This window comes from Trachymyrmex septentrionalis, unplaced genomic scaffold (assembly GCF_001594115.1).
Source record: "Trachymyrmex septentrionalis isolate Tsep2-gDNA-1 unplaced genomic scaffold, Tsep1.0 scaffold139, whole genome shotgun sequence".
Classification (NCBI taxonomy): domain Eukaryota; kingdom Metazoa; phylum Arthropoda; class Insecta; order Hymenoptera; family Formicidae; genus Trachymyrmex; species Trachymyrmex septentrionalis.
Window position 1 is genome coordinate 117,793 of NW_017304533.1, and position 17,520 is coordinate 135,312.

The 17,520-nt window shown below is 30.0% G+C and overlaps 2 protein-coding genes across 4 annotated transcripts in view; one reads left to right on the plus strand and one right to left on the minus strand.

The window, feature by feature from the left end:
• Positions 1-797: 797 nt before the first annotated feature.
• On the minus strand, positions 798-17,291 carry LOC108745369 (2-hydroxyacyl-CoA lyase 1). The gene is made up of 12 exons (XM_018481491.1): positions 17,066-17,291; positions 12,132-12,273; positions 11,450-11,534; positions 10,325-10,506; positions 6,610-6,786; positions 6,284-6,525; positions 3,787-3,972; positions 3,626-3,701; positions 3,083-3,320; positions 1,808-1,915; positions 1,006-1,129; positions 798-926 (listed from the first exon to the last, which is right to left on the minus strand). The coding sequence occupies exons 1-12, from the start codon at positions 17,108-17,110 to the stop codon at positions 831-833; spliced, it is 1,701 nt and encodes a 566-aa protein (XP_018336993.1). The 5' UTR covers positions 17,111-17,291; the 3' UTR covers positions 798-830.
• Positions 14,055-17,520, plus strand: part of LOC108745370 (putative inorganic phosphate cotransporter) — a 32,602-nt gene continuing 29,136 nt past the window's right edge. For 2 of the 3 annotated variants that reach the window (XM_018481495.1, XM_018481496.1), the window contains exon 1: positions 14,282-14,463. Coding sequence is in view for 2 of the 3 variants with exons in the window: in XM_018481496.1 (XP_018336998.1) it covers positions 14,436-14,463 (28 nt within the window). In the remaining variant the exon portion in view is untranslated. Of the gene's footprint in view, positions 14,182-14,281; positions 14,464-17,520 lie in introns of those variants that run through there. The other variant, XM_018481494.1, reaches the window with a different exon arrangement.

Genomic DNA, 17,520 nt, shown 5'->3' on the forward strand with positions numbered 1-17,520 from the left:
TTCTTAAAATCATAAGCAGAACTAAATTAGTAATATTACAAATTAAATTGACAAGCAATTTTAGTAATATTTTGCTAATAGGCATGTTAGAAGGATATTAATAATTTCATGCCGATAAGCATCTCAAGAATAATTAAATCTTAAAAATAATCTGTACATAATTTTATTGCAAAAAATATTACTTCAATCGTTATATATAAAGAAATTATGCATGAAAAAACAGCGTGTATAAATAATATTAAACAAAATATCTTTTGAGACCCATGGAATTCGGAAGATCCAGGTTCAAATCACGCCTGGGGTGGGTGGATAAGTGGATGCGCACGCGCGTGCGTGCGCGCGTGTGCGTGTATATGTATGTAATTAACACCGAATTATTTAAGTACTTAAGATTCAGCTCAGACCATCATTCTTCAGTTGTGTATTCACATGACAGACTCAAAAAACTTTATCTAATATCTATAATTATGCTGACCCATCATATTACTTGCGTGGACTGTTCAAAATATCTCATCCTTATAAATTCTAAATGTATATGGACGCTATAACTTATACACATTATTACATTTAGCGCAAATTGTTTTACAATAAAAAAATTTGCATTTATCTTTATCTAAAGAATGTAATAAAATATTATCAATTTTTTTCGATTGTAAATTATCCAAGAAAACAATGAAAATTGAGAAATAATGTCAGAAACACTACGCAAGTAATTACGATAAAAACTATATGAATAACAAAGTTAATTAAAGATCTCTAAAAAATGATTTTCTGAGAAAAAAAATATTGGAGCAAAATTATAGATATTTTCTGTTTTGGTTATAGCACGTCTATAATTTTGATTCTGTTAGCCAGTTGAATTGTTGCTTCTTACGATCTGCTTGCGGGTTAATCATGATGTTTATTAAACTGGGACTGTCCACTACCTGAAACGATATTTTAGCATGTAAGCATTTCTTTTCAATTTTTAAAGGAATAACGATCTTATTTTAATAACAATCTTACCTTGAGAGATAATTTCAATGCCTGCTGAATGTCCTCCACAGTAGTACAAAAATGTCCTTTCTTGTCAAACATTTCCATTAATTTCTCATAATGAGTTTCAGATGTTAATGAATATGGAGGTGTCCTAAAAATGTAATTTTAATAATCAATGTGAAAGTATCTGGGTTTGCAAACAATTAATATATGAGACAAACTAATAAAGTCGAAAATATCTAAAATAAAATTAAAATGAAATATAATTAATTATCTATAAAACGTCTTATAATTATATATCTTTTAAAGCTTCTAACCACTTATAGATTAATAATGTCAAAAACGGAGAAAATATGTAATCAAAATTCTTGCGAAATATATTAAAATAGAAATATTTTTCAATAAAACAATATTTGCATTTGATAGAATACACTTAAAAAATATACCGAAAACTCTTTTTATTTCGAAATAGAATAAAATCATATTATCTTAATATTCGACAATTTCATAAATACATCACATAAATATATAGAAGATTGTTTCATTTTCTGGTTAAGCATAATTCAATCAAATATATTTTTTTTATTACTGTAACATAAAGGAAATTTTTGATATATTTTATAAATCTATTCCATCAATTGCAAATATTTTATTAAAATATATATTTTAATTATATATTTAAATATATGACAGCTTGCAAGAATTTTCTTTGTGTATTTTCCTTGCTTTTAACGTCATAATCCAGATGATTGCAGTGAACCTTAAGTTAAATTATTTAAATATTTAAAACATAATTTTTTATATTAAGATTATGTAGGGAAATGCGTACACTTGCGTAGGATCTCCGGACGCCTGTATCTGTTTGAAAGTTTCGTTATCGAAACCGCTATATATGCCATTATTATTTACGATTATAATAATCACCGGTAGTTTATAACTGAAAAGAAAGGATAGATATTATATTCTTCGCTCGTGAAACAAAACTTTTCTTATCTTAATAATTCTATCGAGATAGTCTATTGCCTGGAGGATTTTAAAAGAAACTGATTTCTTAATGTAATTTTATTGATTCATACGATCATTCGATATGTAAATAATAAATAATCAATTAATTGTGTGCTATAGAATGTTATAGAAACCAATTTTAATATCATTTTCAATAAAAGTCAATTATTGTAATATAATCATACAATTCTCAATATCAACGTAAATTTTATTGTCCATCAGCGTTTAAATCGTTTTTCTCAGCTTCCAATGTTTGTAATTGATCCCTTGATACTCCTTAATATTTTACAGACGGCCTCAGAAATTTCATTTCATATTTATGAGCACAACTGCAGTTACAAACTGCATTATAATTCATCATTAATTTTTTAATTTTTCTTTTTATTACCTGCACATTAAAAATAAATTTCTGTTTTATGATATAGCGTATAATTAAGATAAATTCTATTACGTAAAATGTAATTAAGTAAAATATATATTTTTTTTAGTTTGAAATACATTGGTTTTGATTGATGAAAGATTGTAATAAAAGAAAGTTTCAATAACATAAAATTAGAATAAATTCAAGATATTGAAAAATCGATTGGAAACGACCAACTTGCATTAACGATATCTCGGTTACCAGTGATCAAAAAACTCTTGTTTGACTTCTCACTTTTTCGTTACAATGTCTACTTTTTTTCTCTAATAATGACAAAATCGTTTGGACTGATAGAAAAAAAGTTATTATTCAAAAAAGTAAAAATTGAAAATTTTTGCAAATTTTCGTTATTTTTTTCTTTCGTTTTCTTCTTCTATTTTGAGTTTGATATTGAAAACCATTTTTTTATATACTTAATTGATAGGAAATTAATTTAATTTTCTACAAAAAAGTTCTCTTAAAATTTTTTTGTATTCTGCATCGTTTTGCATCGAGATGTATTAAAAATAATTTAAAAAATGACTTTTTGTTAACATCTCCGAAATGCACCGCGATGTTTAATAGCATTTTTGTTTTTTAACTTATTTACGTCGAATGATCGTATTAATAAAATTGCATTAAAGAATTAGTTTCGAATAACAATCGTTTTTAGTTCCAGGCAATAGCTTATTACGTTACCGAAACATGGTTTCGATCTCCATGCCGGAGAATCCGAAGGCGCTGTCTCCTTCCACACAAATTACTCTTTTTTTCGGCGCATTATCTTTGCAATAAAGAGAAGCTGCGATTGCAAATCCAAGCCCTACACCCATAGTGCCAAACGTACCGGCGTCTAGTCTATGGCGAGGCTGATTGTTCAAGAGAATGGTTCGTCCGATGTCCATTGTATTAGCTCCCTCGGAACAAATGATGCAGTCTGTATATATGAAAAAATATTATAATTATAGAATTATACAATTTATACTTTATAGATCTAATATTATTGTAGATATAATATTATATAATCATTTGTATAATATAATATTAAGCGCACGTAATTTTTTTAACTGATGCAAATCAATACATAAGAAAGAAATTTTTATTGTGGATTCTTTTTTCTAATTGTTAATTGCTAATATAAAATATATGCTTATGATATCTTTTCTACGATAAAAAACAGATACTTCTACAATTTTAATAAACGTATATATCTAAGTGATATATTCAAGAAGATATATTCACCTTTTGGTATAACATCTTGAATATGCTTAAATACGGTGTAATAATTCAATGGCACACTAGTATCCATCGACATTCGCTATAAACGAAAGTTAATAAAAGAAAGTATGCAAATTGATCATACAAAGAAAGAATCTTCAATTAATAATTAAGACAGGGCTCACATGAACTGACTGCTTATTCTGTTCGGCTTTCGCTATGAGCTCCTTCCACCACGGATGATTTTGGTCAATGCGCCATTTTTTATTTCTCAATGCATTTGACAGATATTCTGTTGCAGGTGCAATATCTGATTGAATAGCGACGGCAGATAGTACAGAATTATGCAATTCTTCAGCACACAAATCGATCTACGGAATAATAGGAGCAGTTGTACATCAATCCGAAATTACTTTTTTCGATATCTTCATACATTATACAATAGTATATATAAAATTTTACCCTAGTGAAAGATTTTATTCTTAAATTAATATTAAAAAGTATTTTTAACACTTATTCAATTTTATAAAAAATATAAATTTATTAGAGTAGGGATCCATAATACAATGGACTGAAGGAATTTTTTATACAAAAAAATGGAAACTTAAGAATAAACTTTTTCTGAGGCTTCTTCATTTCCGAGAAAATTAAGTTTAAAAGTCGCATTGAGTATTGCACGTATTGTTAATGAAAATGACTTGTAGAAATACACTGTAAACCTTAGCATATTTACATAACATTCATACAACTTCACGAGTGGCAGGATTAAAGAAAATATATGTGACAAGTAATTATAAATTTAATTAATTTTATTAAAAGAGAATTTTATTAACAAAAAAACTTCGAATGAAAAAAATTTATTCTGTACTTTCGACTTATTTTTATACAAGGAATCATCCCCCGGTTCGGTTATACTACAGGTTTTTGTCTTTCTCCTGTATATATATAATATATAAAGTATAAAGTATAAAATATCTGGAATAAAGTATAAAATATCTCGTAAACTATTTTTTTTTATACCACTACCTTAATACTTTTATATGCAGAATAAATAAAAGAATCATATTGTGTAAAAAAAATTATACAATTCTATTTTAAAAATTAGAGGTAACCTTCATATCTTTTTGGCGCCTCCACCTAGAAGAAAGACAACATGATCAAAATGTGGCTCCCTCTAAACCATGCAACTTTTGTCTGAAACATCTTTCTATATCTTCCATATTTTTCGAAATATTTCTGGGGAAATTAAAATGTGACATCCTGTATATGGGATGATTTCCTTAAGTATTCTAAAAGATTTTAAAGAATGATTCCGAGTGAACTTCCGAAAACATCAGATGCCCGATTGTTATGGATTTTGGCAGAAATACTCTAAATCGTAAGTTCTTAACGTAGGCATTATCCCGGTGGTGCTGAGATCTAGGGAGACGTTGCTAGTCCTAAGGGCAGTAGAGGAACATTGAGGAGCAAGTGGGCAAAAAAACACGCCACAGAAATTTAATCCCCTAAATATTTTCTAAATAAACACTTAAACATTCACTTGTGATTATACAAATATTACAATTATGCATTTTTATAAGAATGAAATATTAACCCTTCATACATATTGGTTTAAGCTGTATGTAAGTGTTTTTTTTATTATGTGCAACTTTTTTCGGCTGTTTTCTTGTACGGAATGATCGAAGTAAATGCATCTGTGTATGTTTATTAATAGAGCGCAGACATTTATATGTATGATTTCGTGTTACGCGCGGAGCACCGCTGTGTGAATAATATTTTTTACTTGTTTCTATATCATTTTCTTTTTGTTGCTTTATTTTAGAGATTTATCGGTTATCCGATTTACCAGTTTATCCGCGAAGGAGGCGCTGAACAAAAAAAAATTTAGAAAGAGAGCAATGAGCCACAAAAAAAGTTGGGAAACTATACTCTAAATGATCTCAAATGGGTGCCCTTGAATGGATTTTCACTGACATGAAGGTTTAATGTCAAAAATTTTTACACAAAGTTATGTATCGCTGGAATGAAATTTCGTAAATGTTGCCTCCGTGCCCAGGAGCGCACGATTTTCCACGCGAAGCGACTTTCGCCCCATCTCCCCCCCCCTCCCCCCACCCGCTTATGGGCGCTCGACTTTTCACACGTAATAACTTATTCAAATATTTTTGGCATTAAACTTCTTTCGTTATATATTCTCGTTTTTTGTAAAACAATAATATGAAGAAACGGTCTGTAATTGAGCAGAACAAAGATTATTAAGAATATTTCATCGTTTATTATTCGAAGAACATATAGAAATAAATGAATGTTTTGGAATACAGGTCCTTCTTCAGCAAATAATACAAAGATTTAAATTAAACGATACATCGAAAGAATTAACATTACGTTATTAACAATTGAAAAATTAACAATTGAAAAATTCGTTGTAAAGAAACATTTCAAATATACTCTCCAAGAAGCAAATTGCGATTCTTTATCAGTGAAAATCCATTTAAGAGCATTCATTTAATGTCATTTAGAGTGTTTCTGCCTTGATGATTGAAAATTCATGAAAATGCAAGCATTTTCGGAAGTATATCCAAGAGATTGCATGGAAATCTCGTCACTGCAAAATCTTTTAAAAATTTTGATACATCGCTTCGTCGCATTCTTAAGAAATCATATAAAGAATCACCGATTTACCTGTATAACTTTGACATTATTTTGAAATCTGGGTGGCCGTCCAAAATGCAACATCCAATTTAATCGCGCACCTAGCAACAAAATGACATCGGAATGTAACAAAGCATATGTTCTCGCGCTGGAGACGCAATGTTTATCCTCATCCGGTACAACGCCCTTTCCCATCGGAGTTGGTAAAAAGGGTAAATCTGTCGAATAGATAAGCTCTCTGACCGGATCTTCAGCTCGACCATAAGCGGCTCCTGCGTGTGCAAAAAGCATAATGGAAAAAGGAAGAGAAAAAATGATTGGTGTAATAAAAATTTTCTGTAAATCCATGCGTTTACCCTTGCCGACTATCACCAAAGGTTTCTTCGCTTTTATCAATAAATTTGCTGTCTGCTCGATTAATTTCGCATCAGGATATAATAGCGGTGGCGGTGGGCAGCATAAAACCTTAGCAACCTTACTTTCGTCCACGTTTTGGGACAATAATGTAGCGGATAAATCGAGATAAGCAGCACCTGCAGACAATGCATAGTACGATGCAAAGATGTAAGATTAAAAAATGTATCTAATTTTTTATCAGAACTCTCCCCTGAATAGATATTTCCACTTTAATGTGGTAAAAAGGATTACGACTACACTCAGAGGTAACCCGCCTCAGGGGTGTAATTGAGTGTAGCCAACAAAGAGAAACCCCTCGTCGCCCTCCAAGATGTAAGCTATCATCTATGCCGACGGTTGCATAGGGCAGAGGGAGTTGCGGATGCCTTTCGGATATCAGGCATCCTGTGAGAGCTGCGGGAGTATAGCCTAAAGTCCCTTTAATCAGAGACTGGCCATAAGGATTTCGTCAAATTTCTTCGAGCGAGAAAGGAGTATACATCATGCATACACACCGCTATTGGTGGAAGAGTGAGACAGCCTATACTCCTTTCTCGCTCGAAGAAATTTGACGAAATCCTTATGGCCAGTCTCTGATTAAAGAGTCTCTAATGAAGGCAAGCTCCGAGCATTCACGGCTCTACCCAAGTGATATCACGCGATCACATTACTCGATCGTAGAACCAAAAATGGATTTAAAAAAAAATGTAAAATAAAAATTTTAAATAAAAATGTATTAGACAAAGTCGCCCTTTCAGGGCGTGGCTTCTTTAGGGAGCGACCGATTTGAAGAGACTAAAATAACGGAATAGCGACCAATATCTGACCTTCTTTTTCGACTTAAAAGATTTCAGATCAGAAAAGATTTCACTGAGCCTCAAACTACAGCGGCGCTATCAGATGCCATTACGAGAGATAGAGAGAGAGGGGGGCGAGGGGGGGAGAAGATGGAGGGATGGCTGGAATGTAAACAGCAATAGCACTTATTCAGGAGTCACATAACTTCTAAATCTATTTAAGTAGCTGCAGAGCTGTTAAGGCGGATATTTAGGATAGGTCCAGCATTGCAGTCAAAGGACTGTCAAAGGACTAAGTGCAATCTTTTATGTCACAACTCAGTTGCGCGACTAAGAACTTTTACTAAAGACGACACTAGAAACAGCTAGCATCTAGCAACACTGCTAGGAATCTGTTCATTTCGCACTAAATATTTTCTGTTTATTTTCCGTTTATTTTCCGAATTATGTCGTTTTGTTTGTTCTCATAAGTTCCGCGCTGCCAGTATAGCTATTTGCTAATTTTTCAAGTCGAAGAAGAGAGAGAATAAAGAATTTACGGAGAATGTAAAATGGAGAAAACAAAAACATATTTGGAAAGAACGAAGGAAAAAAATAGCACAGGAAATTGGCGAAGTAGGTTTAAATAATACCGAGGAAAAAGAAGAAAATGGAAAAAAGAAGCACAGAGTGAAACAAAAGATGAGAAGAAGCAGGTATATAGAATTTGTAGAATATATAAAGAAAGAGAAAATCAGAAAAAGAAGAAGAAAAGATAGGAAAAGATATTATCATAAAGGGAATAGAAAAAGAAACTAGAATATAAGAAGATATATGTAGTAGGAGGAAGAGAGTTTAGAAATATAAATAAGAAAGTTAAAAGAAAGTCTAATAAGAAAACAATAGAAGAATGTAAAGAAGCTATGATATGGAGATATTAGGAGAATTAGGGTCGTGTTTGGATAGTGCGATAATAGAAAGAAGTCAGAGAATTAAGAGGATAAGCAGATAGAAGGAGCGGTAGTGAGGATAGTGAGAAAGAAGAATGGATGAAAATAGAAGATTACGTGAAGATAAATTGAAATTTAGTAGCGAGATATAGAGGAAAGACCCCTATTATGAGATATCGAGTTCATTTTGGATAAATGCTAGAAGTTTACGGGCAGAATTGAAAAAAGTAATAGGTCATTTTGAAGGGAATTAATAAGCTTTAAGATAATGTTATATAAAACTTAATTTAAATTCCATTTTTATTTGAAAAATTAAAGAAATGTAAAAAGTGAGCAAAATCGCAAAATCAAAAAATTGTGCTCCTAATATGAGATGCCTCGAGAAATCGATAGTAAAACGTTAAGTATATCAGTATTGTAACTAAAAAATTTTATTTAATGTTTCTTAAATACAAACAAATAGCCAGGATATGCGAAAAATGAGTATGCGATACATTATATCCAGAACTCGTTTTTCAGGTAGTTGAAATCAAGCATCACATAGGCACTCGATGTTTATTTGTCCTTTTTATTATTATACAATAACATTTATACTTTAGCAACGATTTTCACTATAACATGGGAGCATGGGTTATTTCATATTAGAAATACTCGTATTCTGGATATCTCATATTACGATTTCCACGTCTTACGTGGTTTTACGATTATCAAATCTAACTTCTATAATTAAGCAATTCAATATATTCCGTATTTTTCTATTAGTACGACTTTACTCTATCACTACATGAAGAATTTATTGCCAAATATTTATTTATTAAATAATAAACAATGTTTAAAGGCTCATCTCAATGAAACTTGAAGACATCCAAATTCTAAAATCTTATTTTTACAATCACTACAGGCATGATCTAATAATGAATTTTCTATTAAATAGTTTTCAATTCAAGAGCAATAAATTCATGGTGGAACCAATAGATAGCGTCTATTAGTTTAGCAGAAACACCGCTATCTCATATTAGGTCCTATCTCATAATAGCGGACTTTCCTCTAAATATAAATAAAAATTAGAAGTTGATAGAAATAGAGGGAAGAGAGTTAAGATTGTAGAGGAAGGAAAAAGATAGGAAAAAGATAAATAGAGATAAGTAAATTGAAAGAGATAAGATAGGAATAACAAGTAATATTATACATTTGAGATTGGTACGTTAAAATTTAAATTAAAAAAACAGACATTTAAAACGACACGTCAAGATGAACTGACACGATATTAACCGAGGAACGATTTTTGTTAATTTATATCGCATAGAAATTGTAAATCAATGTTTGCGTAATTTCGATGTTTTCCCGTTGAGTGTATGGAGTACTGCATTTCTGCCAATCTGCGAGTGACTTACTCTCAACGTAGTATTACAGTCTAATTTTCGCTGAAGATGACTCCAAAGTGAGCCGAAACGTTCGATATAATAAATGAAAACTACCGTCAACACTTGAATATTATCTACATCTTCTAACTCTTCGCTCGTACATTAGCGTTAGACTCTCATTAACCTTGTTCTAAATTTCTAGTTGTTTTTAAGATTGAGGGTCCTTATTTATGTTTTTTTTTATATTTATGTAATTGATTAAAAATAGACAGTATGGATAGATAAATATGTGAAACTGAGGAAAAGAATCAGGTCCTCTTCTTAGCTTTGCAATGCTGAAGGATATAAAAATTTTATTTTATAATAATAATTTGCACAAATAAACTTTTTAAAGTCTTAAGATGTTAGATTAAAAAAATATTATAAATGATTAATCTAAATTTTTTAAATATACATAACGTTAAATTTTTTGCGAACTATCATGAAGCTGTCACCGTCTTTTTTGACCAATATCTAAAATCTATTAAATGCTAATGCTGCCCTAAGTTAATTCGAAAACTGTAGAAGAAGTTTGGCACTCTTTACCTGGTCTACCATAAGTAGCGAGTCGTACAGCTTTTTCAACATGCAACGGAATAAGCGCAACTGACGGTGGCCTTGCCGCGTATTTACAGTATGGTCTACTTGCTTCGACCTGTGGCCATTCCTGAAACCCGCCAATACCCTCGTGATCCTCCGGGCAAGATCCTCCTAGTACGAGCACAGGCCTGTCGAAATATATAGATGAATCAGAATAATTTTGAAATTCGTTATAATTATATCATACATGGAAAAAAAATATAAAGTAATAGGCGATAGAATTCTAATAAATTTTATGGAATTGGTCATATAAGATCAGGCAGCTACTTAATATAAAATTTACTTTACTTTTTTAGTAAATAAGCGACATATTTACTATATAGACAGCCATACTTACTATAAAATACTTTTTACATTTTGTAAAGTAAATTTTAAGAGTTACTTACAGTCTTGAAAATAGTATAATTTATTTTATTATAAAGTAATAATTACTTGAATGGATTTATTTGTATAATTGTAAAAATTTTTTACCTTATATCTCCAATATTTTTACTTTCAATCAAATAAAGTCTGTCATAATTTCTAAAAATAATCAGAATATTTTGATTAGTCTGCTAAAGTAAAAATTACTCAACCATTTTTCTCTGTGTGACGCGCTAAAATCTAAATTATAAATTTTACAAAGCGAAGTTAAATCAACGATTTCATATAATTTTTATAGGTAGCAAAAGATGCACGCCTGATGTTTTCATAAGGAAAAATCCACAGACTAGAATGACGTAATGCTTCGCTGCATCGCTGTGATTTCTATGTAACAAGATTGTAATCACAACTATTATCGGCAGTTGGATGAACAATTTCCACGACGATTTCCACGCAATAAACAAAATTACGTCGAGAATCGCCGCACATCGATCGTTCCGTAAGATACGAAAAATAATTAATTAATCCATTTCCGTTCCGAGAATCTAATATTCATTACGTATTCTCGTGTATTATACATATACGTGTGCTTTGATATTTCATACTTCATGATATTTTACTCTTATTATTATTAATAACATACTTCATTTAATATGATATCGGTAAATTATTAAAATAATAGTATAGAGATCGCGGATCAATGCTTACCAACAATTTACTTGCGCATTTGCCATACCACCAATAACATGCAACAACCCTGGTCCAGAGACACATAATACCACCGCAGGTTTTCCTGAATGAAAATTCTATATTTTATATAAGCTCATTTTTTTCATTAAGTAAGAGAAAATCAAATTGGGAGGACAGCCACACGAAATTTAAATTCCAGTTGAGGTAATATTTTTTGCAATAAATTATTCATAATTTTTAAGATTCTTATTAACATTAAATCATTGAGATTCTTATGAAATGCTTATTAGCATCAATATTTATTAAATTGCTTGTCCATTTAACATGTGATACTGTTACTCTTATACTTCTATTCATGATTGCATTTCAAAACTGAAAAAGATTTCGGTGCGCAGTTTGCACAATATAAGATTTCTTTTATTTAATTAGATTTATTCTGATTGGTCTAATTTCATATTACAATTTTTTTGTTCATGTTATTTTATTTTCTATCATCTCACTTACTTATAAACCAATGATTACGCTTATTTAATCAAGTGATAGAGTTTATACAACTGTTGCTGTTTTTGTAAAGCGTTTTGCAAAAGAAATATTTTTAGAAGATATCCTTATCTTTTATCAATATTAATATATGCATACTTACAAATGAATATATTAACATTGAAAATATGTATGATTGATGTGGAAAATTTCTACTTACTCATTAAATATCCATAAGCTTGCGCGGCATAGCAGGCGGCTTGTTCATTTCTAAAACCTACATACTGCATACCGATAGATTGCATAGTTAAAGCCAAATCAATCACAGGGTGTCCCATAATGCCGAAAACATAAGTCAAGCCCTGTTCACAATGTATAATATATATTATAGTTACAGTATAAAAAAAAATATCTTGGAATAAGTTGGGTATAACTGAATGAATGTCCATATGTAATTAAACATTACAACATACATAGATTTTTTTCTTTCCATGTGTGCTCTCTGATGAAAAAAATTCTCACTAAAATCTGAAGAAGTTTAAGGTATTTTCTTAAAAATCTTTATAAGTTTAAAATGTGAATTATTCTTAAAAATAAAAATATATCATTTTAAGAATTTATCATATTTTAAAAATGAAGATTTCTAAGAAAATACCTTAAATTTCTTCAAATTTTTTAATTTTATAAATAATGAAAAACCAATATTTCAGAATGCACATATGAATAATTCTGGAAAAGATATAGACTTTCTCAGCATTACTGAAAAGTGTATTCCAATAAGATATCTGAGAAATTTTTTAAAAAGTTATAAAGTTATATAAAAGTTGGGAAAAATTCTGAAATGTATATTAAAATTTTGAAAAATTATGTAAGGAATTCTAAGAAAAATTTTCACTAAAAGTTGCTCTTAAAAAAGATTGACAGAATCAATCATCAATCAGAAATTTCCAAGCGATTGAGAGCAATAATACGCAGAAGTTGGTGCGTTTGATCTTCACAATAGTATATTTCAATTCTTACATAACATATTCGATCTATATGTTACGTAAGAATTTCTGATTGTTTTATTACCTAGAGAACTCAATTTAGTTTATTTATTAATTTATTGACAGAATCGATAAAAGCAATTGAACGTGCTTTGAAAGCAAATTTAAGTTAGGAAATTTCGATTCACTTTCATTTAATTGTGGTGTGTGTTTTTCTCTATTATAATCTCTTCTCTCCTTTCTCTCGCGCCATGTTTTAACACCGAGACACTATCTCCAGATATACATATTTATTTTCTCCAAAAGCATATTAAACAAGAGATCAATCTAAGGGTGCACTCTCAGAAAAGATTTCTAATATCAAGAAAAAAAAACTCTTGACATACTTAATTTTAGCTCAATTACATACAGTATAAAATTATACGAGTATTAAATCAATAATTTTTATTCTACTCCTTGAATAAAATAAGGTCGACATCTTGTCTTGAGACAAGTAACACGTATAAATTTAGGTTTATATATTCTTACGTTTAGAATAAGTCTATCCAATGTTATATACGTGCTACATAACATTGGATAGACTTATTCTATAGCATCATGACAGCAAAGCTCTCGTGGTCTAGCGCGCAAGATGAGAGACACGCGAAATTCTGAGTTCGAGTCCCGGCCGACTCCCCAGTTTTTGCCGAAAAATGTAATATAAATTTTTCTGTTCAAAAAAAATCAATGGAATAGCATCAAGAATACTTTATTCTAGATTTTTTATTTAAGAAAAAAATATTCTTTTCCGAAAAATAAATACAATTGTATTTATAATAAGTAATTAAACAAAAATATCGATCTTATTTTATTCTAGATTGAAGAGTAATAGCATTAAATATAGAAATCTTTTCTGTGGGTGTGCTTATTTCATTTGTGTATTTTTGTCATACGACAAATGTGTGCAGGACAGAAAGGGCTTCAAATCTTTTTATCTTATAGCCAATCAACAGGCTTAAAAAATTTGTCACAAAAAGGCATAAATGAAATAATAGTCTAATGTGATGTGACGCGCAGTGTATATAAAATAAACAGTATCTATATATTTTATCAGAGTGTTGATAATGTACGGCCCCGATGAACCCGCACGAAATGAAAATCTTCAGACTCCTCATTTCATCTGAAAAAGCTCATCATTAGCTCAGCAGCTTCGACGATTTGTATGCACTATATAACAAGAAGCGATTTTCAGTATGTATCAAGAACATAACGAACACACGCCGTTAATTGCATCGCCAAAAAAGCGTAAGTGTTGATTATATGATTGTGATAAGAGTCGATTCTTATTCGTGCCGAAATGAATTTGATTTGTGATAAGTGCATGCTCGGGTAAGTCGCACGATCGCTTATATTATGCCACGGGTACGAACGCAAGTTGCTATAAGTGCTCTGTAACATTAGTCTTTTCCTCGATTTACTCGGACATCCGCTGTCAACGATTGTTACATCAACCCGTATCATCATTTCAACTTTTCGAGCGTATCAAATCTCCTACTTGTATGCAAGAAACAAATTATTGTTCACTTGGTGAGATTACGTATCTATAATACTGCAACTTGAAAATGTTACTAAGTGTTATTGTTCCTACCTTATGTATGTATTATATACGTACCCGATTAATTTTTGCTACAATTATTGTTAACTCATCGAGGATATATCCAACTGTCTTCTATTTATCAGAAATAAGACAATGAAGTTAAAAAGTTACTTTCTGGTAAAAATTTTTCTTAGAATTCTTATATTTTTTTTAAATTCATACTTATATAAATTTTTCAGAAATCTCTGTATTTTATAATTTTAAAAATTTTATAATTTTTTAGGAAATTCTCAAATTTTTTTATACAAATTGAAACACTTTTCAGAAAAATATTGAGAAGTTTACATTTTTTTATAATCCTTCATACTTATTGTTTATTTAATACGGCAATGACAGGATTCAAAAATAAAAAATTGTGATTTTTTCTTTAATTACTAATTATAAATAAGAATGGAAACATAAAAAAAAAAAGAAAGAAAAACATATTCCAAAAGCACATACTTTTATTCCTCTATCAGCTATTATTATTTATTATTATACATCAAAATTATATTTCAAAATTAAAAAATTACAAAATATTAATAATTTATTAATAAAACATTCGACCTCATTTTCTGAAAAACTTAGTTTTTTTACTTGTGTAGTAGGAAATGAATATGTGCATTCTGAAATATTTTAAGATTTTTTTATTTTATTATTTCTCATTCAATATTTGAATTTATTAAAATCTAAAAAAATTTTTTTTTTAAATATTTTTTCAGAAATCTTTATAAATTTAAAATACAATAATTAATATAACAAATTCTTAAAATATTATGATATGAGAATTTATGATATATTAAATTTTATTGATATATGAAAATTACATACAATTTTAAAAATCGGTCTTACCAACTCCGATTAGTCGGCCGATTTTGCCAACTTCAAAACTGAATCTAATAGCTGTGAAGAATGATGTAATATATATTGTTATTGCTGCATGTCTACATGATATCAAAATATGTAAAATTAATTATTTATTAATTAGTTATTTAATTATTAATTCAAAATTTATTATTTTATATAAATAAATCATAATTTGCAGAAAATTAGAATGTTTTCAGTTTTGCAACTGACAATTTCGAAATTTAATAGATCGATTAAACTAATCAGAGTTGATGAGATTAGTCTTATTGACCGCATCAAAAATTAAATAAACATTTCAAGTCAATGATTCGTTAGATAAAACCAATACGATAATCTTAGCTCGGATTCTCTCACGCAGCACCGGCGCCTCGACACCGAGCGTGATTGGTGAAAAATGGATGATGCAGATAAATTTTATTCTCTAAACCAGTTTTTCACCAATCAGCGCTTGATATCTGTATGAGGATTTATGCTTAGGGTACGTCAACGTTGTATTATAATAAATATTTCAAAGGATTCTTTATTTGATTAATTTGTAAAAGTCTTTCTTCTGATTGGTCAGTCCAATGCTTCAAAGCATTTAAGGTGCCTTCTATTTCTTCTATTAGTTTTCTATTAATAGATTTTTAACTTTAAACCATAAGAAATGGATCAAGTCACAGTCAATTACTCTCCTCGCACTGTAAGTTCGAATTTACAATTGGTATTTTAAGCTTTAAGCCGTAAGAAATTAACCAATTACAGTCGAATGCGAGGAAAATAATTGATTGTGATTCGTTCATTCCTTATGGCTTAAGACTTAAAAATCTATTATGTAGATTCGAGTTTAAGGATACTTCCTCGTAACAGTCAGAATTTCAGAAAATAGAATCTCGGAAAAAGTAATACGATCAATCAAAATCGTTTAAGTTTAACGCGTTCGTATAATGCGCTAATCTGATTGATCGTATACTTACTTTTCTGAGATTCCGTTTTCTGAAATTCTGGATACTTTCCAGCAAGGGCACAGTCAGATACTGTATAACAGTGAATCGTTTTATCCTTGTTTTACGTAGGCAAACAACAAAGATTACACTGTGTCCTTGCTGAAAAGTACTTTGTGATTATCATGGTACAGCATCATTTATGTTCGTTTTTATCAATGTAGATTAATTTTAACCTCGGTTTAACTTATTCTAATCTTTAGAGCTAGAAAAAACATTAAAAATATTAAAGTCAATTTATATTAATAAAAGTGAGCATTAAATGGAAAACGCCTGTAATAAGACTTTGATCACACCTTTAAAGAGCGAAATCGTAGGTCTGTTCACATTGCTTACACTTTTTGCACTCAGAATCTTCATTTTCTTTCTCTTTAATGATCGAATATACATTTATCTCGTTTTAAATGCAAAATTTCTAATGCGGATTTTAAGCAACGCGAACAAATCTTGTGTTAAACAAAACAAAAAGAATGCAAAATTTGGTCACGTGATCACGTATCAATGATCATAACCTAAAATCGATGTGCATTTGTTCCGCGATAAAGTAGTATACATTAAGATTCGAAATCTTAGATCTAACGATCTCGCGAGAGATCTTATGCAGGAATTTCCTTAAAAATGCGCAAAAATTCCAAAGAATCGAAGATACATTTGGATTACTAAATAGCGCCGAGAGCCGTCAACAAAATTTACTGGCCCGTACCTGCTCTTTCAGGGCCTCTGCTACAATTAAATTTCCGTTCTTCATTCTGACACGCTCGTTCGATCCTTAATGAATATACACACGAAATTAATGTACTGTTATCGTTCGTCGGATACGTAAATGTCAACTCACTCCACGTTCGTTTGCAAGTCGCGACTATATAATATCGCCGTGATTGTTGTACCCGTAGTTTCTCTGATAATGACTGTCAAGTTTCAAGACGCTGATACGCAGTTATTATTTGTGACTGTATCTGACGTCATCGCATGTTGAAAAATAAATTTATGAATTCAAGGATTTTTGGAATTATTTCAAAAGACAAGAGAGAAAAGAGAGAGAGAGATACTTTAAGAGATAACTGATTTTTAAGTTACTCTAATCAACGTATAAAACATTAATTATTATGATTTTAAATTATTTTTTATGTAAGAAATACGAATAATAATTTAAAGTGT